The sequence below is a fragment of the Eulemur rufifrons genome, chromosome 11 (assembly GCF_041146395.1).
Source record: "Eulemur rufifrons isolate Redbay chromosome 11, OSU_ERuf_1, whole genome shotgun sequence".
NCBI lineage: Eukaryota > Metazoa > Chordata > Mammalia > Primates > Lemuridae > Eulemur > Eulemur rufifrons.
The window spans coordinates 2,085,312-2,110,151 of record NC_090993.1 but is presented as its reverse complement, the minus strand read 5'-3'; the positions used below and the strand labels follow the sequence as shown (position 1 = coordinate 2,110,151).

General features: G+C 36.3%; 1 protein-coding gene across 1 annotated transcript in view; it reads left to right on the top strand.

Moving 5' to 3' along the window:
- ENAH (ENAH actin regulator) overlaps window positions 1–24,840 on the top strand; it is a 54,353-nt gene that overhangs the window by 3,282 nt on the left and 26,231 nt on the right. The window contains exons 2-3 of the mRNA XM_069484609.1: window positions 2,844–3,021; window positions 24,685–24,769. Of these exons, the coding sequence (XP_069340710.1) occupies window positions 2,844–3,021; window positions 24,685–24,769 (263 nt within the window). The remainder of the gene's footprint in view (window positions 1–2,843; window positions 3,022–24,684; window positions 24,770–24,840) is intronic.

Here is a 24,840-nt window from a genome sequence, read left to right as displayed (position 1 = left end):
AAGTCTTAATTACTTTTAACAAAATTAATACCATAATTAAAAGAATTAAGAAGAAGACAATTCTTTGTTCAGATGGCTCTACTGGTGGTGGTTTTTTAACCAAACTTCTGATGAATAAATCACACTAATATTAAACAATTTGTTCCAGAGGATTAGTTCCCAGTTCATTTTGGGTCCAGCATAACTTCGACATAAAACCTGGAATGAATACAATAGAGAGGAAATTACAGATTAATCTCACTCGTGAGTATAGATGTAAAAACTCTAAACATAGCAATAGCAGACAGAAATCCAGGGACATATTAATATAAAAATTGGTAATATGTGAGGACCAAGTCTGTCATAAGAATATGAGGTTGGTTCAGTATTAGAAAATCTATCAGTGTAATTTATCACATAAGAAGAGAAAAGCCAAACAGTCATCTCAAGAGATGGTAAAAAGCACTTGATACAATGCAGTATCCGATTAGGATGAAAAGGCTTAGCTGTTGAGAAATAGGAAGGTAATTCCCCAGTCTGATAAAAGGTATCTACAAAAATAATGCATGAAGATCATATTTAATGGTTTAATTAAGAAAGCTTTCCTCTAAGATCAGGAAAGAAACAAAGATACCTGGAATTACCACTTCTTTTCAACATTATATTGCAATTCCTAGCCAGCGTATGATGATATGAAAATGAAATAAGCTGTACAAGGATTGGAAAAGAAGACATAAAGCTATCAGTTGCAGATGACTTGATTATGTATTTAGGGGAAAAACCCTGGATGTAAACTATTAGGATTAATAGAATAGTAGAATAGTCAGAATTAATAAATAGATTAGATAATAACATTAAAATTAATAAATGAGTTTTAAGCAAAGTTTCCAGGTACATTGTCATTATACAAAAATCAATAGTTTTCATCAGTTAGAAAATGAAATTTTAAAAATGATAGTATTTACAGTAGCAACAAAAATTTATCACTTAAGATATGTAATAAAAGGTATTTAAGACCCCTATGTAGCAAGCTAGCATTAAATAAAATCTAAATTAAAAATGTGGTATATGATATTCATGAGTTAGAAGATAGTTTTATTATATCAGTTCTTCTCAGACTGATCTGTTAGCTTTAGTGCAAACCTCCATTAAGTCCTAAAGATTTCTTTGGTGGAAATTGACAAATTGCATTTGCATATAAAGGGCCAAGAATAACCAAAGCAATAGTGAAGAACAGAAGAGAAGGACATATTCTAGTGGCCATCTAGACTTCTTATAAGGCTACAATACTTAAGACATTGTAGTACTTGGCAGAAAGATAGGTGTATTGACCAGTAGGATAAATAGAGCCATGTAGACACCTGATTTATTAAAAAAGGTGAACGTGCAGCACAGTTAATGGACAGCGCTGGGTCAGCTGCATATGCCATACTGGAACAAATAGAAACGTGTGTGCCATCTCACACCATAGGCATAAACAAATTCCAGGTGGATTGGAGATGTAAACGTGAAGGGTAAAACAGTAAAGCTTCTGTAATATAAATGGGGTGATATTTTCAAGACCTTGGGATTGAGAAATTTTTCACGAACAGGAGACAAAAAGCAGTAACTTTACATTTAGATTGCTAATTGGGCAGAAAGTGAAGATCTTCTGTTCATCAAGACAGAAGAGTGAAAAGGCAGTCATGAAATAATACAAGATATTTGCAACACAGATAACCAACAATGGGATCGTATTCAGAATATATAAAGGACTCTTACAAATCAATGAAGAAAAAGATGGACAAATCAGGAAAAATGGGCAAGAGATTTAATTTAAGCAGGTATTCACAAAGAAGATATCTAGAGAGCCAATAAAAGTATGTAGAAATAGTATTAAAACCTCATTAGAAAAAGTGCTAAACCTCATTAGTAATCAGGGAAATGCAAACTGAAACCACAATGATACAGAATTCATACCCACTAGAATTGTTAAAATAAAGACCGACACTACCAACTGTAACGTTGCATAGTATGTGGAGTTAGTGCAAGCTGTTGTGCACTGTTGTGGAAGTCTAAATTGGTAGAACCAACTTGGAAAGCTACTTGGAGTTTTCTACTAAAGTTGAACATATGCACGGCCTGTGATTATTCTACTCCTGGGTATATACCCAACAAAAATGTGTGCTTGTGTTAACTAAAAGACATTCAGTAGAAAGTTCATAACATCACTATTTTGTAATATCCCAACCTGCATAGAATCCAAATGTTCATTAGTGGGAGAATGGGTAAATAAACAAGGAATACCACAGAGCAATGAAAATGAACAGACTACAATTACATGGTTCTCATAAACATAATTTTGAGGGAAAGAGGGCAGATACATTATAATACATACCGTGTAACTCCAATTACATAAAATCAAACCTGCAAAAGTAATTCATGACGTTAGAAGTGTGGCGAGTGCCTTTTGGGAGGTGGGAAGAGTTAAGGGACGGGGGTGGGGTGGTTCTGGTGTTAATGTTTGATTTCTTTTTAGTTAGGTTATTAGCTACGTGGGAAGTTCACTGAGATAGGCACGTAGATTTTATGTATGTTTTTGTATTGGTAGTACTTAAACAAGTTAAAGTGTTTAATAAGGGATATAGATTTTCTTTTGGTTTGCTGATTTACTGTCTTAAGGCAAACCTTTGTGATCATCAAACAAATTAACTTCTATCAGACTGATATTTCTGCAGACTGATTTTGCCATAGATAATTGTTCCAACCGTTTTGCCAGGGTCTGTTAGGGGCAGGTTTGAGTGAATATATACAGTCAGGATCTGTTGACATCCTTGACTCTGCCAGTTATTAGCTTGACTTTATAAAGAATTGTTATCTTTTAGGTCGTGATAAATTGTGCCATTCCTAAAGGGTTGAAGTACAATCAAGCTACACAGACCTTCCACCAGTGGCGAGATGCTAGACAGGTGTATGGTCTCAACTTTGGCAGCAAAGAGGATGCCAATGTCTTCGCAAGTGCCATGATGCATGCCTTAGAAGTGTTAAATTCACAGGAAACAGGTAAGGTGCCCGTGGTTTACTTGTCTTGAAGTGCCATGTATATGTTAAATATGTATTTGTCAACTTTTAAATCATAGTTATATTTGAAATAATAGTTATATTTGAAATAATTCTTGAATTTTTGTTGGTTTCTACAAAAATGTGAACCTTTGTTGATAAATGTATAATCTAGAAGGATAATCCTATGAGTTTAGTTAATCTAGTCATTTTTCAACCCTCTCATTTGAAATTATTTAGTTATGTTTCATCCTGCTCTAGAAACTCAACTTTTTTTGCAAGGACATGAGGCTCAGAGAAGATGCAGTGGATAGGAATTATGCTTATTTACCATCTTTCTTTTTATGAGGAAACACTTATGTGAAACACATTTTTCAAGCCACTACTGAGTCAATCAACCTTGTACGGGACTAGGTCTCCTTCCTAGTAGATAAAAATTGGATTCTGAAAGTTGTTGAAGGATTTTGGGAGTGCCCTCTGGTGGTACACGCATGAATTGCATCTCCTCTGACCCTGCATGTTTTTAGAAAGATACGTAGACCTCAAACTCCTGAGCTCAAGCAGTCTTCCTGCCTCGGCCGCCCACAGTGCTAGGATTATAGGCGTGAGCCACCATACCTGGCTGATATATAGAGATAATTCACTTTAGAAAAAACCCCAGGATTTAAAACTTGTATGTGTGTTGGGGGATGAGCTCAGTTTTGTCTTGGTTTAAAAAAAAAAAAGAAATACAGCAATGTGTTTATTTCTTCGAAGAGAAAGATTTTATAATTGGAAAATAAATGTTATCTAAAGAAACAATACAAATATGGTTACTCTTGCCCATGTGTGTATTTTAATGATAGAAATGTGCTAAAAACAATTTATATATTTTAAGAGGCAGAAGTTATAGTCAGATGAAAATTTGATAGTTTGTTGAAGGTCTAGAGTTGCAAAATCTGTTATAAATATGTTAAATTATAATTATACCTTGCTTTATTCTAAAAAGGATTGAAGCATCTAGTTCATGTGTTAGTCTGTTTCAATGATGAATTTCAGAGCAAGAAGACATTTTAGGATCTCGAAGAAACTAAGTTGTGCCTATAGATGTTTTGTATTAGTTCTTCTTTTGAGGAAATTAATACCTATAAATAACTTGTACATAGTTCCTATATTTTATCTATTTTGAAAAGTAAACCACTGGAACCTCTCCTACTTTGTCTCTAAGTACAGAAAATGCCATGGGAAAGTCTGTGCGGTCTTGTATGTAGATCATTTCTCTAAGTCTCTGTATTGCTCTTGCAGGCACCAGTATTTTTTCGGCACTCTGTCGTAGGCATAGAATTGCTTTTTGTTCACTGTAGTTTTACCATAGAGAGGAAGGTAGAATTGTGACTCTTAATATCTTTTAGATAGTTCAATTACATAACAAATAATTAAGGGACCAAAATTTGGAGAGTGTAATGTATGACAACGTTTGGCTTCCCCATCCATGTTTGGAACAAACTAGCATTATTTGTAATTTTAAACCTTCAATAGAGTATCTGGTGATATTAGGAACTAAATATTATTGATATCAGGAACTTATATTAGCAACTAAATATTACTTATTTAAAATTGTTCATCTTGTCATTGATATTTTTAAACCAAATAGGAAGGATTGTTTTTATCAGTGAGTAGTCATACAGTTTGCTTTCAAAATGCAAATGCTGATTAATTTTTTTCTGATCTTGGATCTTTTGGCATTAATGAGTCTTAATGTAGGGAGATAATAAGCGTTAAGAAACAACATTCCACTGTATAGAAAATTTGGCACATATGAAAATCGCCCATTATTTCACTAACTATGCAAGCATTTTAGTGTGGTAAAAAAAATTAATAGGAGTCTTCTTAGATGATTTTGATACTTTATTCTCTTCTTTTGTCACAATATCAGCCACTAATACTATGGGCTGAGGAAAGAGAGAGAATGGTGGAAGAATTTGATCCATTTCAGCTGTCTCCTTGTATCAGGGACCAAGTCATTGGCAAAGAAGCTTTTGGTTCTGTAGTTTTTTTTATCATGGAAAACAAAGCATATAAATTGGTTAATGTTCTAAATAGTCTGATTTATTTAGGAAATGACTTTTTTATAAATTACTGCAGTTAAGCACTAATTTCTGATTTTTTTATGGCATTAATTGGTTTGGAAGTGGAAGCTTGGGAGGGGGTAGACATTAAGAATTAGGAGTGCTCTTAGGAAGGGATATAATTTATTATGCATGTCCCCAAAGTAGAATAGATATGTACCCTACCCCAGCATTATTATGTAGGCCCTCCTCCCGTCCATCCAAACAAACATACCCAATAATGTCACCACTCAGCTTGATCATATCTTCTGCCAAAGCTGTTTGCTTTGGGTTCACAGCCAATTCCTTGCTGGAATCATCTGCTGTCTTTCTGCCAAAACCAAGCTGAAAAAGCTTCACTTGTGTGTCCCTTCCCCAAACAAACGGCCCAATAAAACTCTGATCAGAAGCAATAGAACAAACTTATTCATAAAGGTAAAGCAACTACAGATAATAGTCTTGCTTCTTAATGTTTTACCATGTTTTAAAACCATTTTTCCATATTGAACATTTCCGTTTACATTTTTGTTTATTTAGGTGTTAATGTCGGTATTATCCATTGTCATTATTGGTTAATCCTTCTCAGTGATTTTCAGACTTTTTAAAGTTACAGACACTTAATCAAATTAGAATAAGCTGAATGTATAAACTGACCAAAAAAATGGAGCTTCGCTGATTGGTGCGAAGGTCAGGACCCACAGCAACTCAGGCACCTGTGTGATTCTCGAAAGCTGGATTTGAATATTACTAACTCATCTTTCTGGCCAAAACCAATAATCACACAATTCTCCTTTCCTCCCTGCTCCCTAAGTCCCCTAAATTCTCAAATTTCTTAAATTAAGAAAAAAATAGCTTTTTGGGGGAGCTAGTCATGCTGACCTTTAGAAGTTGCTCCATGTGTGTGTTTAATATTTCCATTTTTTTATGAAAAGGGTGGGTGTCGGGAATGTTTTCCTTTATTTTGTTTTTAACTTGGTGTGCAATTATCTAATATACTGGAAAGTACAGGAGGTGCTAAATACAGTGAGTTATATTTAGAATTAAAAAAAAATCACATGTTCTAACATTTTTGAAAAAGCTGAATTAGTGCTCCTTCCTTTATACCAAATGCTACAGTGTATCTTTTCCTTTCTCTAATGGAAATGGACTCAATTTTAAACAAGTATATTATCCAAACAGATATTTTTGATTTCTATATTAATTTATCAAATACATTTATAGATTTCTGTAGGTAATTGTTATGGATTAATTATATAAACTATAAAGTTAATTTTTGTGATGATTGGTGGAGATAAATTTGCACAATCTGTTTTATTTGTAAAAGGTTTAAATCATTTGAAAATAGGAAATAATTTTTTAAATCGATTAAAAAAAAGTGATATGCATAGCCAGGCTTTTGTTCTACTGAACCAAGATTAAGCACACTTTGCCAAAAGGAAAGCCTGAAAATATTTTACCATTAACGAAAAGACTGCTTTTGCTAGATTTTATTTTTTATCTATTGAAAATGGGAACATAGTCAAAGATACCTCCTTATGGTTGAAATTTTCTTCAGATTTTATAATAAACAGTGAGGTTCCATTCATTTTTTTTCTTAATGATAATTTGGCCCTACATATCTTCCAATATAAGCATTTGGATGAGCTTTATTTCAGCATTTTTAAATCTCTTTATGATATGTTTTGGAATTAATTAGGTTTAAAAAAAATCTCGAAAACTGTTTCTAGAAATACTTTGTTTAGAGTGACAATTTCATTTTTCATTCTTCCAGATGGCTGATACTAAGATAATTAAGCTTTCGTCACAAAAGTACCTCCAAATAAGCATGTTTTGCGCATGGGCACTGGGAGTGGTACTGACACGACAAAGCCTGTCCCTTCGCTTCCAGGATTGCACAGTTGGGCTGGAGCTACTGGAAACAAGGCCAGCAGAATTAGGATGCAGTTTGTGAATGCAGCTTGGAGAAAGGCCTTTGGAATAGCAAAGAGAATGCTAGGGTCAGGGAAAGCTCTGAAGAGAAGATGATATTTCAGCTGTGCTTTGAAGAATGAGGAGGCCCCATCAGTGATAGAAGAACATTCTAGATAGGTTTGGAGGCATGAGAGCATGGAGCAATTGGGAGGCAACAAATAGGCCACGTTGTGGCTTGGACATGAGAATTTACGCAGGGGTGGGAGGAGTCCCAAGAGCTAAGACTGGCGGGGTTGGGCGGGGCCTGGACTTCCAGCTGTGGGTGCGCCTTTTATCACGCAGGGGGTGAAGAGCCACTGAAGCGTGCTGAGTACATTCTTATCCCAGGTTTGTGTTTTAGGACAAGTGGGATGGATTGGTGAGCGTGGAGTTACAAGCACGAACATCAGGTCAGGACACTGTTGTGATTGTATCTGTGAGAAAGATGAGGCCTGAACTGACACAGCAGGGAGAAGGGGCAGAGAGAAGAGGAGGTCGCCAGCTTTTATTTCAAGGTGTCTGCTGTACCTGCTAGTACTCTAGCCTTCTATCTCTGTCTTCATTTAGTGCTTAAAGCAGTTGTGAGGCAAGAATAATCTGTTAGTCACCTGCTGTGTGTACAGTCTTAATCTGGCATAGATATTACTGATAATCTTTATAACAGCCCTACAAGGTGGGTGGTATTATCCTTGTTTTAGAGATGAGACTGGGGCTCCTAGGAGGTCCTGGACTGGCCCAAGGGCCTACAGCTAGACAATGGCATTAGTGTGGCATTTGTACCGAGATCTAATTTTAGAAGTCAGTGTTGTTCTACTCTGTCAGTAAAATGTAATGAGCAGGCCAGGAAGGAGAGAATGATGTTTTAGGATAATGGCCAGGTGTATCGGTTTGGGCCACTGGTAAAGATGGTACTGTTAACCTGAGATGGAGCGGAAGATGGTGAGGAGCTGCTTTAGAGGAAACACTGCACAGTGGATGACGAATTTGGCACTGAGAGGGGCACAGTGGCTCACGCCTGTGATCCTGACATTCTGGGCAGTGCTTGAATTTCAGGCAAGGCAGGAGGATCGCTTGAGGCCAGCCTGAGCAAGAAAGAGACCCCTGTCTGTACAAAAAATAAAAAAATTAGCTGGATTTGGTGGCTTGCTCCTGTAGTTCCAGATAGTCAGGAGGCTGAGGCATGAGAACTGCTTGAACCCAGGAGTTTGAGGTTGCAGTGAGCTATGATGATGACACTGCACTCTAGCCCAGGAAACAGAGCAAGACTCTGTGTCAAACAAACAAACAAACAAAAAAAAAAAAAACTGGTTCTGGACATACTGATTGCATTTGGGGCACTTAATTAATGCTTTCATGAAATCATACAAATTTGGACCTGGGAAGTATCCCAAAGATAATCTTGGACAGTGGTTTTTACTTTTAGCTTTCTTAAACCAAGTAATCTTATTAGAGAAGGAGCATTTTGAAACAGATAAAAAGCATAGCTGCTTGTCAGGATTAAACAAGTAGCGGGTTTGGGGATTGGGTGGTTGTGAGAGTCTTTCTGTAGGTGCTGTCGTGTCCTGTTTCATTCCTCCACAGTCTTCCCCATTTATAAATTCAGTTTTCACAATAATTTGAGGTTAATGTGTCTATCGTCACTCCCAGTTTCCAGTTAGGGAGATTGATATGGAAAGATGGGACTTGCCTGAGGTCACACATACCTAGAAAGGTGGAGGCGCAAAGAGGATTGGGTCTTCAGCCTTTAGACCATAGGTATCTGCCTTCCAACTGAAGATCTTCAAAGATTTTTTTTTTTTTTTTGAGACAGGGTCTCACTCTGTCGCCTTTGGGCTAGAGTGCTGTGGTCGCAGTGGTGTCATGATAGCTCACTGCAACCTCAGACTCCTGGGCTCAGTCGATTCTCCTGCCTCTGCCTCCCAGGTAGCTGGGACTACAGGTGTGCACCACCACACCAGGCTAATTTTTAAACAAAAATTTTTATAGAGATAGGGTCCCGCCCTGTTGCTCAGGCTGGCCCCCAATTCTGGCCTCAGGTAATCCTCCCGCCTCAGCCTTCCGAAGTGCTGAGATGCTGAGATTACCACCACGCTCAGCCTTATTCATCATTCGAGTGCATCTGTAATGCAAGCGCAGATTAGACACAAATCTTGTCCTTAAGAATATTTCACTCCTGTAGGGGAGCTATTAATAAGACCCAACCATAATACAAGAGAGAAATCATATCCGAGGACAAATAAAATGCCATATGGGTTTAAGAAGGGAATGAGTTTTCTTCTCAGTGGAGCAATTGGGGAATATGTTAATGACAAGGTGGCTTTTTGAGCTAGATTTTGAAAGATGGTTAAAAAGTAAACATGGAAAGATGAGGAGGAAAGGCATTTCAGGCCTGAGGAATAGCATACAAGTGCAAAAAGTGGGACGCATGAGCTGTTTGTAGAGCAGGGAGTTGTTTTGTCTGGCGGCAATAAATTCAGAAAGGTAATTCTGATCAGAAAGGCCTTTGAGAGCTGTGAGCGATAGAGATTTAGTGTAAGTTTTTGAACAAGAGGGATATTATGAGCATACCACAACATGTTAAATGCAAAAGCAAATGAAATAACCCATTTGTCTTCTATTAAAACAAACGCTGAAGAGATTTGTAAAAATGGAAAACCACGTCATTGTAATCACTAATTTTTTTGTTTGAGAAAATAATTATTTTTCATTAAAATGTTATTTTAGGCCGGGCACGGTGGCTCACGCCTATAATCCTAGCACTCTGGGAGGCCGAGGCGGGTGGATCGCTCAAGGTCAGGAGTTCGAGACCAGCCTGAGCAAGAGCGAGACCCCGTCTCTACTAAAAATAGAAAGAAAGTATATGGACAACTAAAAATATATATATAGAAAAAATTAGCCGGGCATAGTGGCGCATGCCTGTAGTCCCAGCTACTCGGGAGGCTGAGGCAGGAGGATCGCTTGAGCCCAGGAGTTTGAGGTTGCTGTGAGCTAGGCTGATGCCACGGCACTCACTCTAGCCTGGGCAACAAAGTGAGACTCTGTCTCAAAAAAAAAAAAAAAATGTTATTTTAAACATAACAGCTTTTTAATTATTTAAGTGAATTATTAAAAATTAAAATTTAGTTATTTAATACAGTGAATGATCGATATAACCCCCATAAATAGCTAGCTCTCCGCAGTCTTTAATAATTTTTAGGAGTATAAGTGGCTCCCAAGACCAAAACCTTTGAAAGCTACTGCCATAATTTATCAGGGAGAGCTGTTGATCAGGAACAGAATTTGTATTTTTATCTTTTCCAGACAGCTTAGCAAAGAAACCTTGAAGTTTGCTATCAGATGGGAATTGAGTATTCCATATTTCCTTTCTCTTTAACGTAGGTAGACATGCCGAGCTTTGCCTGTCACAGAGAATCCTTTCTTTCCTGTCTTCTAAAACTCTTTCTCTTTCTGTATTTCATCTTCTCTCTTCCCCATGAAGAAGACAGTCTTGGGGGACTGGCAGAAAGTGGGACTTTGCAAGTCACAGAAGAGGGCAAAGATTATTCCTAATTCCTGTCGTGATCACCAGCTATCAGTATAGGTCTGGTGGCCTTTATCGTGCTTTATGTATAAAATCACCAGCAGTTTAGGTTTGTAACCACCATCTATCCAGCAGCAGTAACTGCTGTTGTCTGAAAAATCCAGGTTCTCTGGTTTCTAGTGAGTCCGTATATTTGTGACTTTTCATTTTGTGGTTTTTCACAATTATGTTATTTATAATATGCAAATTATATACATATAATATATGTTATTTATAATAGATTATTTTAGAACATTGACTTTTAAGTTCCCGTCCACTAGCTGTTTTGGAGAGCTGCTTTAGTTTGATCATAGCTCAAGTCTCAATTTTCATGAGCATGGCTTTAGTTTTATGTTGTGGGACTTAAGATGTCTTGTCCTGCTCCAAAGTGGGAATGTTGAAGTGACTAAAAGAGGCAGACACTATTTTGTGAGAAATACGGGTTTCATATCGTACAGAAAGTTATTTTAGCTTGAAGTTTGTTGCCACACAGACACTATTTCTATCTTGCATTCTTGTTTCTCTGCTTCTCTGGCAGTTGGGCACCGTACAGTCCTTATAATGTATTAATACTGTCTGATGCAGTTCTAGCTGCTGAGTTCGGCTCTGCCAGGCTTGTTTTACAATACTCCTAACAGTTAATTGTGCTGCAGTGACCTGGGGATGTTGTCTGTGATTATTTGCCTGCTTTCCTGCATGAGAATAGTAATTTACACAAACTTGCTTTATCCGTATTGATAAATTTTTGTTACTGGTTGTCCATAAATTAAGCATTTCACCAGATGTTAAACAGTCAAAAATTCTGATACTTCTGTATGGAACGTTTTCATCTTGAAACTGGATAAAGAGAGGCTTTAATTTAATAGAATCTAACTTGTTGTCCATTGATGGTAAGAAATGAATTGCAGGAACCACTTCTGCTCTTACGAGAGGGGAGAGGAGACAACACGCTCTCATGAACTAAACGTTCTCCTGCATCCAGCCTTGCACCTCCTTTTCTTCTTTTAGTATAATAGGACTTGTGGTATACTTCTTTCTCTGCCTTACTTTTTTCAAAGCACTTTAAACTCTTAATTTCTGGGCTATATGAATAAATTTGGCAGGGCCAAAGTTAGTGACAGTGCTCATATAGTGGCACTTACTAGCAGATTTCATTCATGCATAAATATCAAATTATTTGAACTATCTCTTTCAGCAGGCCAAGAGATACATACTTTTTTTTTTTTTTTTGCAATGTAGCCTACACTCCCCTTAATGTGGACTAAGATATGATATATGAACAGCTTTCAATTATATATACACACACACACACATGCAGTAATAATTATAGTATTATTTACATCAATAGATGTTTGAGTATCTATAATTTAGTTCTTAGGAAGCCAGAACTATTTTACTGCTCCAAAGGAATACTATTCTTTTGGGAGATCTACTTGAATTATATCTCTTTTGTCTTAAGTAGTGCTTTTGCCTCAGTTTGTATAATACAGTTTTATTTTCAAGTTTCACATCCTTGACAAGAGCTGGGTTTTCAGGGCTCTGTGATATTTCTACATTGTCAATTAGCCTAGCAATTATTTCTCTACCAAAATTTACCCTTTAAGTCATGAAATATGAATTCAATTCAGTGTTATTTAAACACTTTCCACCAGCATTTCTTGTGCATTTCTTCTTGCTGTGCATAGTGATGGTGTGGTCCCTGCAGCTGCCTGGCTGGGTCTTGACTTGCTTAAAAACAAGTTCGATATAAGATTGTTGCCAGAGCAGGGGTGGCCAGATTGTCTTTTTAAAGACAGCCCTCCTGGTAACATCACTCTTGTGCCCTGCCTTCTGGGGGGTTCTTGTGGTAAGGCCTGGGGGAATGACTTGGCCCCCACCTGACTTCTCCACTTGGCCTCCTTCTTCACCCTGGGAAGTGGCTGTGGACCAGGCCTCTTCCTTGCTTTTAAAAATGTTTACTTTAGGCGGGGCGTGGTAGTTCACACCTGTAATCCCAGCACTTTGGAAGGATCACTTGAGGCCAAGAGTTCAAGACCAGCCTAGGCAACATAGTAAGACTCCATCTCTACAAAAAATAAAATTAGCTGGCTGTGATGGTGCACACCTAAAGTCCCAACTACACAAGGAGGCTGAGGCAGGAGGATCGCTTGAGCCCAGGAGATTGAGGCTGCTGTGAGCTATGATTGCACCACTGCACTCCAGCCTGGGTGACAGAGCGAGACCTGGTCTCTTAAAGAAAATCCCATATGTGATAAACTCACCTTTAAAAATTTTTTATGTATTCAACAAAACTATTCTTTTAATAAAATTTTCATGCAGTTTTGAATTTTGAAAGTAAATGTCATTTAGATTTCTCATTTACATATTAGCTGTCCTGTGTTGTTTTAGATAGAGGTTGCTTCTTGGTAAGCAACTTCTTGAAGTATCATGAATTGGTGTGTCGAGAGAGAGAGGGAAGGGCAAGGGCAGTGAGGTTCCCATGGAAAAGGAGACCACTGTCCTGGTTTAACTGGGACAGTCCTGGGTTTTGATGAAACGTCTGAAGGGACATGTACTCAGAGAGTGGTGACCTAGAAACCCTCTGGTTTTGATTCCTGCTGAAACGGGGTGGCAGCCATGTGCTGTCCCCAGACCAGCTCTGGTGTTTGCAAAGGGCATTCGGGTCCAGGCTCTGCGGTCCCAGATGTCTGGGGTTGCGTTGGTGTTGTTAATGGATTCACTTCATTCTTTGTTAACATCCAGTTCTCCTGTCAGAAGCTGGAGCCAGTTAGAGCCCTGTCTGACAAGAACCACTCTTGTTAGTAGATCTCCAGTTTCTAGCACGGCATTTTGTTTTTCAAGTGAAAATAAGTACGTTTTTCTGATTATAAAGTTGTGTGCTGCTCATAAAAATTTGAGCAGTACAAAAAAACATAAAGAGGATGATAAAAATACCTAAAACCCCACCATTCAGAGATAATCAGCTTTAATATTTTTTTGTAATGAAAAGTGATGGGCACTGAGATATTTTTAAACATTGTGTTACAAACAATTGTGAGTTGAAGAACACATGCACAGCATGGCACTTTCTATTCCTGTGACAACTTTATTGAGCTTTACTTCACATACCATACGGTTTGTCTGTTTCAAAGCATACATTTAAGTGGTTTAGTGGTTCACAGGGTTGTACAACCATCACCACAATTTTAAAACATTTTCATCGCACCAAAAAGAAAGCCACAACCTTAGGTCATTACCCCACCCACACCCCACCCCCCTTGCTCCATACCTCCTAGCATCTGGCCGCTACTGATCTAATTTCTGTTGCTGAAGATTTGCCTGTTCTGGATATTTCATTACAAATGGAATCAGACTAGATGCGGGCTTTCTTGACTGGCTCCATTCATTTGACATAATGTTTTCAAGGTTTATACATCGTGTGGCATTTATCATGCATGCCATTTTGCAAAGCAAATCCTAGTAAAAGGCATGTATTCTTGTATCTAGGCATGCTTTCTGAGTTGTAATTGGCTCTTGTTTTAAAGTTGTTTGAGTATGGTGCAAAGTTATGACTAAATCTTAAGAATTTTTAAGGCAAAGTGATTAAAATCAAAGCAAAAAGCCTTTCTCAATTCTTTACTTAAAAAAAAATCAACATTTTAAAACTTGGTAAATTATGTAAAGCAGATTTTCTGTGCCAGATTGAATGTCAATAGAGGCGAATGCCTGGCCAAATTGTGAACTCTCTGAGATTTATTCTCTTGTCCCCAGGTTCAATTTTCTTGCCCAGAATTGCCCTACTTCCACTTTCTTCATTTTTTCCACCCCTAAAAGTATTAGAGTATTAGAACCATCGCCTTTTGGGTTTCTCTTAACTGTTTTTTCTCTTACAAAAGTAGGAAAAAACAGACATCGTCTTGAAAGTCTTTGTTTTATGCTGCTTTTAGAATATACCTTTTTTCTTGGTTAAAGGAGATTCAGTTCTTTACATGCAGATAAAGGAACACAATTGTGTGTTTCCTTAAAATGATACCATTGAATGCGCCTGCCTTTGCCTGTGGAGTTGGATAAATTTGTCGTTTTACCCCCAAACTTCAATTTTGCAGGTCTGTTTTCTCGCTGTTGCCCACTCCCATCCATAGTAAAAGAAACCAAAACAAACCTCCTTTCTTCCCCAAATATAAGTTTAGACCTCTTTGCCTAATTTTAATATTGTACTAAAGCTTTTCTCCTAAGTCTGTAGGTAGATTTTTCATGTTTCCTAGAAAATTTGATATTATCTAATTTTATATTTATGCTTACCTCCTTTCAAATCTTTTGAAGTGGCTAATAGGAAAAAAGCACATATAAGAAAACTTGAAGGAATAATTTCTAGGGAAGGAGGAGTAACTTAGTTATTATCTTAGTTGTCTGAGGGCTAATAGTAACTCTAATTGAGTGTTGATTGTCAGAAAGTTCTAGTTGGTACAAAGAGAAGCATACCGGTTAGCCAGGAGAAGAGTATCAGAGGCAGGAGGCATGTGCTCATGTAGCAGAGAGAGGACCATATAGAACACCTGAGAAATTGAGACCGGTGTACCTGGAGCATAGAGAGCAGCAGGGCATGAATTGGATGAATTGGCAGCGTTCATATCATGGGGAGAAAGCACTGGATTTTGGCATTTATCTTAAGAGCAATGGGAAGTAGTGGAAGAGATTTTACTAAGGGGAATGGTTTGACCTGGTTAGTTATTAAAGTATCAGTGGCTGTTATGGCAGAAGGGACAGAAAATAAGATTAGAGTGGGCAGTTTAATTAGGTGATGCTATTATAATGGTCTAGGCTGGTGGTCTCTCACTTTTTCAGCATACCCTCTGATTCATGTGTTATTGTTTATATGTATATATATATATATATATATATACACACACACACACACACACACACATACTTTGGTGTTTACGTATTACATATATTGGGGGAAAAAAGTAAAAATGATGAGTAAAATTAACAAATAGAAGTGCTGTTGTTTTCTCCCCTGCCCCGATAATGTGTTAAACTTCTGGGATGTATGTAGCCCATTATGAACACTGCTAACTAACTAAGAGATCATGGAACAAGAACAGTGGCGATGGAGATAGTTTGGAGAAAGAAATTAGGAAGTTGCATTGACAGGACCTGTAGATTGGTTAAATAGGAGTAAAAGAGAAGGAAGGGGTGAGGAGAGTCCTCGATTTCTAGTTTTTGTAACTGAATAGATAAGAGCACTGATTAGAGTTAGCAAACATTCTGATAAGCTAATCGTGTTTGTTAACATGATTCTTCTGGAATGTGGTGCCTTCTCTGAGCATATATTTAGTAATGCCTTTAGTAACAGAGGGTTAGGGGCATGGTCAGGTGATTGGATGGACAGGTCATGATTAGGAAGCAGAGAAGTGAATGTGGGTGGGGACCCTGGGTTACTCTCGCCTTTAGAAGATTAGCATATGGCAGGATTGGTAAATAACAGCCCCCAAAACTTTAGTTGACTCTTCACGTTTCTTTAGCTAGAGACAGTCATTCATTCCACAACTAAATATGAATGACTTACTGAACAGATAGTAGACTGAGGAACTTAGTAAGACTGTTGCCAATGAGCCTTATAAATTATCAGCTCACTGATAATTTATCAACTGTTAGCAGTCATTTTCATATTTGCTTAGAGGAGTATAAAATGTATTTGAGACCGTAAGTTGGGAGAGGATTTCAAGAAACGAAGGAGTAGAAAAACCCAATCTGCATACAGTTTTGCCTAAGATTGAGTAAAAAAAAAATAAGGGAAGTGTTCTCTCTGATGGTATTTTTTTCATGTGTGGCTATAGATGCATGGTACTCTATTTCCTGAGATACATAGAAGTTTTCTTCTATTAAAAAATATATTTTAAAACAAAATTTGAAATAATACTTTTGAAAATGTTTCAGAATGCCAATTTAAAAATGCCATTGCTTGGAATAAAATTGACTTCGTAATTCTCATGTCTCCTAGCACAGGGCCCTGCAATATGGTAACTGTTTTTTGTTGAACGCAGGCAGCCCTACCACTGCAGTGCCGGCCTCCCTTCTGCACAAACACATTTGCTTTTATTGCCTCTCAAAAATGTGCCAGTAGTAGAATTTAGCAATCATGAGAGAGAGACCTGGGGGGCCTTACTAATTGTGAGAAGTGTGAACGCCACTAATTTAGATGCCGGTGCTCTGCTCACTCACTCAGCAGACCAGCTTTCCGCAGAAGGCGTATCAGATTATCTCATTTAATCTTCAGAAAAAAATGCTGGGATGGGTGATATCCCCATTACACATTGCCTTGGGACTAACTGCTAATATGACCTCTGGTGGGAAAGCATGGATGCGAGGGGTCTGCTGTAGTAGTTGTTTGTAGTAATGAAATACAGGAACAGTGATCAAATTCAAACAGCCTGTTACTTTCCACTATTAATATCTCACCCGAGGTCGCTACATTTCCCTGCTCATACAAAACACCTAACGGTAAAGAGTGTTCCAGGCAGGGAAAGCCTGCGGGTGGCTGTTTCACCAACTGCATTCACTAGTAATAAATGGACAAGCGTGACAAGGCCACTCACTCTAAGGTCAGAGTAGCTGATGGAGATGGTCATTTTTCTTCTCTAGAAGTTTAATATAAATGTTAAATTTTGCATTTTGGATTCATTTCAGTCTTCCCAGTTCATACTTTCCGTTGGGGCTCACCCTAATTTCTGTCAGCCCCACACCTGTTTTAATATGGCTAACTTAAAAGAGAAATGTCCTTTCAGAGGTAAAATGTACGGTTTATGGACTATCAGTGCTAGTCTTAAAACTATGCTGGAAACATTCCTGAATGTGCTTAACCTGGGCAGTGAATGTTCTTTCTCATATTCCACTCTACTCTGTCGACTAAGTGAAGAAAGAGTTAAGGCATCATTATTAAGCAGGAAGTTCTGTTAGCCTTATGTATATGGTAGAATGAATAATTTAGTATTTTCGGGAAATGCAAACTGCAGTAGAATTCAAGCAACCATATCAGAATTTAGATCAATATTTTACATGATGGTATGAAGTAAAAGTCATCAGAAAGAAGATGCTTAAAGATACCAAGTGCAAGAATGTCGCTTAATAGTTTAAATTGTAAGAAAGATTGGGAATTTTTGGTTGAAAGTGTTTTGTCTTATGCAGTAATAAGGTTTACCTGCATTGTGACAATTGTCAGGTGACTTTTTGCCAAAATGCTTGGTAACGGGATGTGGCAGTTTCTTTGTTGTCAGAGACGAGATAATTTCTCAGGTTTTTCTTGTAAGTTTTTTTTTTTAATTGTCCTTACGTTTTCTTCCCTTTTAAATATGGTTTAAAGGAACTGAAGTATAAAAACTGAAGACTAGGCATGTGTCTTTAATAAAGGTTTTATAGAAGTAGCCATTTACAAGGATCGGTAAGGTAGATTTTTTAAAAAGCAGTTTAAACTATAATTATTGAAAATTTTCTAAATTGTTTATCTCCTTTGGAATGATTTCATTAGATTGGTAGACATTTTATCTCTATGCTTGTTGGTCTTTCGATATCTTATGTCATTTAAGATAAATATTGTGCATGCAACTTTAATAATAGATTGAGTAATCGGTTGGGAGTATTTAGCAAAGGTGACATTTATCAGTCTTATTTATTTTGTGTTTGCAAATATCTGCTGTATGTGATTATTTTTAAAGCACGACTTTTATGTTTAATTTCTAAAAAGGATGAAAAATTCTCTTGATTATTTAAAATTTATTACCATTTTTAGATGTGCACTCTTTAAATATAAATTGGTTTGGTTCTGATTCTACTAAAACTTTTTTAGTTAGCATGGGTTGTATTGTTTAAAGAATACGTATTTTTAACCAGTAACTGTTTCTTGGTTAATACTGATAGAAAAAGAAAACTTTTCCCATGCTGAAAAGAATTTCTTTACAGAAGATTATTGTTGTAAAGTTTTGGATGTCACTAAAGTGGTAGTAAGAAATATATATAATTTACTTTCGTTTTTGTCATCCCAATTGTGTCACCTTGATTTTGGATAAGCCCTTCCCCTTTTCATAAATTAACACCTTCTCATTGAGTTTTTTCCTCCTAAAAAGAATTTACTTCATTGACACTTGTGTTAAATTTCAATGTATAGCCTAAATAAATGGCTATTTGATGTGGCCACACATTTTTAATAAAGATATTTTGTCAAATATATATACATGTCAAGGAAAAAAGAAACAGTAAAATGTGGCTTGGTAAAACAATGAATAGTTGACTTTTTTTTCAAAGTGCAAAGCAAAGAAAGATACTATTTCATATCAATTAATATAAAACTCTTTATTGCAGTAGGCTTTGGTCTTTTTCCAGCTAGTAGAAATGAGTTAATCTCATGTTAAGATAATCTTAAGAATTTCCCCTAAATTTTTTTCAGATGCAGTTCTCCTAAATGAGAGGGTAGATCTCATGAAATTAACTCTAATGGCCATAGACTCCTGACTTCTACCTTATTGCCATTAACTTTTAAAATACATAATCCTAAAATGTGGATTGCACTTTCTCATGATATAACTTAGGAAATAATTGAGCTGTAAGTGCATCATTTGATCTATGGCTGCTTATAGGGTTTTTCCACAAATAAGACTACATATAAAATTTTTAAAGAGCTTATGCTAAAGAGGATACGTTTTTATTAAATTACAGAGCTTCCAGGATGAGGATCTAGATAGGACGTATGTATAAATACGTTTTGAACATTTCAAAGCACCTTTTAGTTTATGTGAAGTTCTTCAGATGGCCCCGTTGTCCTTTGAAGCTTCTAACACCAAGGTGTCTGTTGCAGCCCAGAGCAAGGTTACTGCTACCCAGGACAGCACTAATTTGCGATGTATTTTCTGTGGTAAGCAACATTATGTTTACATTACTTTTTCAAGCTGTGGTACATACTACTTGCACATTTTCATAATTTTTGTTTCCTTAGGCCATAGTCTGGTTTGTGATATTTGGGATATACAGCAAGCTACTGTTTTTATGTTGTGCTATTTGTTGTGGTTCATGTAGGTGATTTGGTCAGCTTTTGAGTTGGATTGTTAGTGAGGATTTATTTAGAATTAGGATCTTAAAACTATTTTTGTCCACCTCTTCCAACACCAGTGACAGGGGTTTTTGTTTGTTTGTTCATTTTTGTTTTTATTTTGTTTGGGAGTAAACTTTTAATTTAGAATTTAAGGAAAAATTTATATCCATCTCAATATGATTGGAGGAATGTAAATATGCCTTATTCGAAGGGAGCTTTTGCTAAACTTGAATTACTTTTAGGTGTGCATGTTGCGAGGCAGATGTAAGCTATTAGTTGCTTTAATAGGTTGATTTCTGATTGAAAGCCTCCTTTACTCAGGTTAAATATCTGTGGATTAGGAGTGAATTTAGGCTCATGTTTTCTTTCACGCTCAATTTCATATACACACATGTGTGCACATGTATGTATTGTTTGCATGGACAAACCAATGTCACGTGGCCACCCCAAATTAGAGATAATCAGATATGTACATATCCTCATCCTCACACAAGGAGATAGATCTATCTATAAGTAGATAGATCTATATCTATAGATAGATACACATCCTTGTCTGAAATCTTATCCCCATTTGATCCTAAAACTTTCTATGTTAAAAGCCCAAGAAATTGACTCTTCATTATTTGAGCTTTTATTGACTTATATATACCTTTTTAAGGTACACCTTGAGTAGCCAGATTATTTTATGAGAGAGATAAAGTTATAACATGATATACCGTACTGCTAAAATTTTACATAAACAGTTCAGCTATGTGTATTTTATCCATGTGACTTAGAATTTTTAATGTGATTCCTCAGCATTATTGATATTGTTTCTTTATGAAGAGAATCATTTTTGAATTTATGTACTTACTGGTTTAGGCAAAGAAATATGTGTTGTAAATTAAAAAAAAAAAAAAAAGAAAAGAAAATTCTAATGTCTTTCTTAGTCACCTCCAGGTGACAGTTAGAGCAGTGAGCCTATTGTGTGGCTCTGTAAGTCCCTACTCTCCCTCCCAGATCCCAGAATCAAACATTGCAGATTAAGTGTTTAATCAGTAACTTTCTTTTCTGATTTTTGTGCCTCCTCCTGGGGATTTTTCTAGGCTATCTTTTGAACTAGTCATGAGTGATTATTGATATTTATGTTATTAAGACTCTAATGCATTTTTAAAAAACCCACTTGATGTTCTGTAGCTTTCTACTTAATGCATTGAGGTTCACATGTAGAATAATAGTTTACCCAGTTGCAGAAAAAAGATTGATTTGGCCTCACTAAAGGTGAATTTTTAAAATTGTAAAATAATATGTTAAAAAGCAGGTTTCCCCCACTGTTACCTTTAATTTAACTGTGTACAAACAATATAATTACCACTTTGCTAGGTTTAACTTGGTTGTATTGTGTATAATAATGCCTATTTGTCTTTTAGTCTTGTGTTTTTAAATAGTCTGTGGTTAAGTGTGAAACTAGATTTGTGAAAATTAAAATGTGACAGTAAGTGAAATGTGCTTTAACCAAAACTCAGTATCGAAGGCAAGACTGAAATGCCATTCCTGTTTTAGAAAGAGATTCTCCCAGTATGATTTTTCGGCATTTATAGGATACTATATCAGTGACATTGCCACATTTTCTTTATTAGAAACAGTAATTCACAAACTTTGCTATATACCTCTTCTAGCCAGGACAGGTTAAGATCAACCATTGCCTTTGGCTGTTAGGGAGAGAAGTAGCTCGCAAAACGTTAACTATTCTTTATGATAACACATGGTAGGAGCAAAAAAGTTTCACTTGTTTCTTTTCATTTTTTTTTTTTTTTTTTTTTTTTTTGAGATAGAGTCTCAACTCTGTCGCTGGGGCTAGAGTGCATGATGTCATCATAGCTCACGGCAACCTCAAACTCCTGGGCTCAAATGATCCTCCTGCCTCAGCCTCCGGAGTAGCTGGGACTACGGGAGCATGCCACCATGCCCAGCTAATTTTTTCCATTTTTGGTAGAGAAGGCATCTTGCTCTGGCTCTGGCTGGTCTCCTGGGCTCCTCCTCTCAGCAGTTCTCCCGCCTCGGTCCCCTGGAGTGCTAGGATTACAGTTCACTCCTTTCTTAACTTTGGTTGTTAACTTCTCTCTCTTTTTTCCCCAAAAGAGAGCTATTAACTACCACATGATGCTCGTAAAATGTCATTTGCCCACTGAAATGGTTGTGAAAGTGGCTGTTTTATATTTTATGAGAGCACAGACACTCGTTTAGGAATATGACCTGTGTGAAGTAGTAGTCACATTGCTGAGCGCACAGTGGCAGCTGACAGCCTGGCCTAATCTCAGCTGCTGCTTCCTGTCGCCTGTGGGGCCTTTGGTGTTATTTGCCAATTTTGTAGCCCACGAGAACATTTGACAAGAAAGAAAAATGTAATTGTGTGCCTGAAGTTTGTAATTTACCTTGAACTTTTATTTAATGTTTATAGTGTTTTTATTATATATTAATTTTTAAATGCACATAAATTTCAATGTGCTAGTTATTGCAGCTTGACAATATTGATGAGGAAGAAACAAGCAAAACAACCAGATTAAATATAGATGTGAAAAATTGCCAAGGGGAGGGATGCCACCCTCTAATCCCCATTTAAAGAACGTCTAGAAAGACAAATAGCCCATTACCACAAAACCATGTATTACTAGAAAAGAATCCTAAGAGTTGTTTGGTATCAGAATTCTCCCCATTTTAAAAGGATCTCCCTGGGAAGTTTTTCGTTCCTTCTCAGCTACACAAATAAACTTTAGTAAGTTATTTTTATGTTTAGTGATATCAGCCATAAAATATCATCCATATTTTAAAATAAAACCTCCTTTCTAAAAAGGTTTTCTCAGTAAACTTTTAAAAAGCTTTAAAAAAAATTCCAAAACAGGTTATATAGATTGCTAAAAGATTTTTTTTCTCAGTTTGTTTTGTGAGTTTTATCAAACTTTTGTTTTTTAAAAACCTGTTTAATGAAAAGCAATAGTGTTGAGTTGGAATTTTGACATCTTCTTTTTGAATTTATATATTTCAGTTAAAACTTAGAGTTTAACTGGCCAGCGTAATCCATTAATATTGCTGTTGACATATGATGCCTGTCCTGGATGTGAGTAGCAGGAATGCATTCTTTGAGTTGGAGGCCAGACAAGTCTAAACTATTACATTCACCTGTTTCATTGTTTAAGAAGCCTGAGGTTTCCACTTAAATATTCAGATAAACATTACTTTAAAAAATAGCTAAACCATAATGGTCTTGTGAGTTGTCCATGCCAAATACTTCACACTTAATAGGTTTAGATAAATATAACTTTGGATGTATAAAGTACGTCCCCAAACATTTTATACTTTCTCAAATTTACCCTCCCATCTTGCATGTGTCCATCCTTCTGCCAGAAGAGAAATCTTTTCCCTAGAAAGTATTAAACATTAGCGTTTGGCCTAATATGACAGTCTGTTTTTATTTTTACATCATTATGTTAATTTCCCAAGGAAAGAATTCTAGTCTGTTTATTTGACAACAATCATATATTTTTATTTATGCAAACCTTTATGTGTGTATTTAATTTTGATTTCAAAAGCTTTTTGGGTTTTTTGTTGTTGTTACTGATTATATGGGAATAATATATTTTTATATTTCCTTTATTTGGTTCTCAAAATAGCAGACTTGTAGGAAATCTAATGAAATATATCACTGCTATTGTCATCTAATTTGTCTTTATAGGACAAATTAAATGATTAAAAACATTTGTAAAAGAGGTGAGGGGAAAAGTTAGTAGGTAAGTTCAGATTGAATTACTTCTGTTTTTCTACATTTGGGATACACCAATACTGTATTACATCCTAATACATGTTTACTTCTAGTTGTGAAATCTGTTCCACTAGTACAAGATAGATACTTTGTACTACTATTAGATTATAGATGACAAGAATTTGCTTTAGTACACAGAAGCATTTATTTACTGACTTTTTAATACTAGTGGTCTATAAAAATCTATCAAAAATATCTGCTAGGAGCATTTGGTGGCACACCAGAATTCACAAATATGTATAGTATGTCATTACTCATATATTCCTCTCCAAGAGTGGAAGATAAATACTGTTTCTTTACTCTCTTGTTTACTGTATAAGATTTCAAGATTGTTCTGTTTTAACCCTAGGCACTGTATATTATGTCCAGTATTTATCTCATTTTATGACACATTTAATTTTTATATCCAGTGACATTTAAGTTGTCCCATAACTTAGTGGCATTCTATCCAAAATGCTAAAAATGGGTCTGCATTGTACGTGATACGTGGGAACGGATGGTCACTAGTTTCTCATGACAGAACCATGTTGATGTGAATGCAGGTTTTTTTCCTTCTTACCCCCAATGAGAAGTTGTTAAGATTACCTTTATTACATTAGAAATTCAGATAAGTAGGTTAATTGTTATATGGAAGCTTAGCAAATGTTTGTTTTCACCAGTATTGGAAATGCCAGGCCATTAAACAAAAATGGCAGCTTAAATTGAGCAAATTTGATAAATGCATTAGCATATTTCAGTCTAGTAATAAGGTTCTCATGCTCTCTCTCTCCTGTTTTTCATTTCCAGTGTTCTATTTAGGTGAGTTTTTGAATTCTGATTTTCCATTTAAGTTCTCCTTCTCCACTTCATGAATAATTACCCTAAAGAGAATGTCTCATTGTCTTAGAAAATGTCAAGCTTAGGTGCCTATTCAGATGCTCATTGAACACTTGTTTTACTCAAGCTCTTCATATATAAATGTTTCTTTTTCCTTTATTGTTGATGTTTTCCATTTGTTTCAAGTAAGCCTTCTGGAGATGATGACAATATTATGTTGCAGTCTTTCATTTGCTGTGTGTTATGTAAAGCTTATATTTTATTTTGCTAGATAAAAAGAAGATACATTTGTAAATATGTGATGGTTTTATGTTATTCTCATGATTTTATCTCCTCTATCCAGCTAGATATGAAGATAATATTCACCTATAATGTTTTCCTCCCTCTGTAGGGCCAACATTGCCTAGACAAAATTCACAACTACCTGTCCAAGTTCAAAATGGCCCATCCCAAGAAGAATTGGAAATTCAAAGAAGGTAAATTTAGAAGTTATTGTTTGTCCTTTTCTCTATATTACAGAAGACTAAGCTGGGAATATCCCAATACT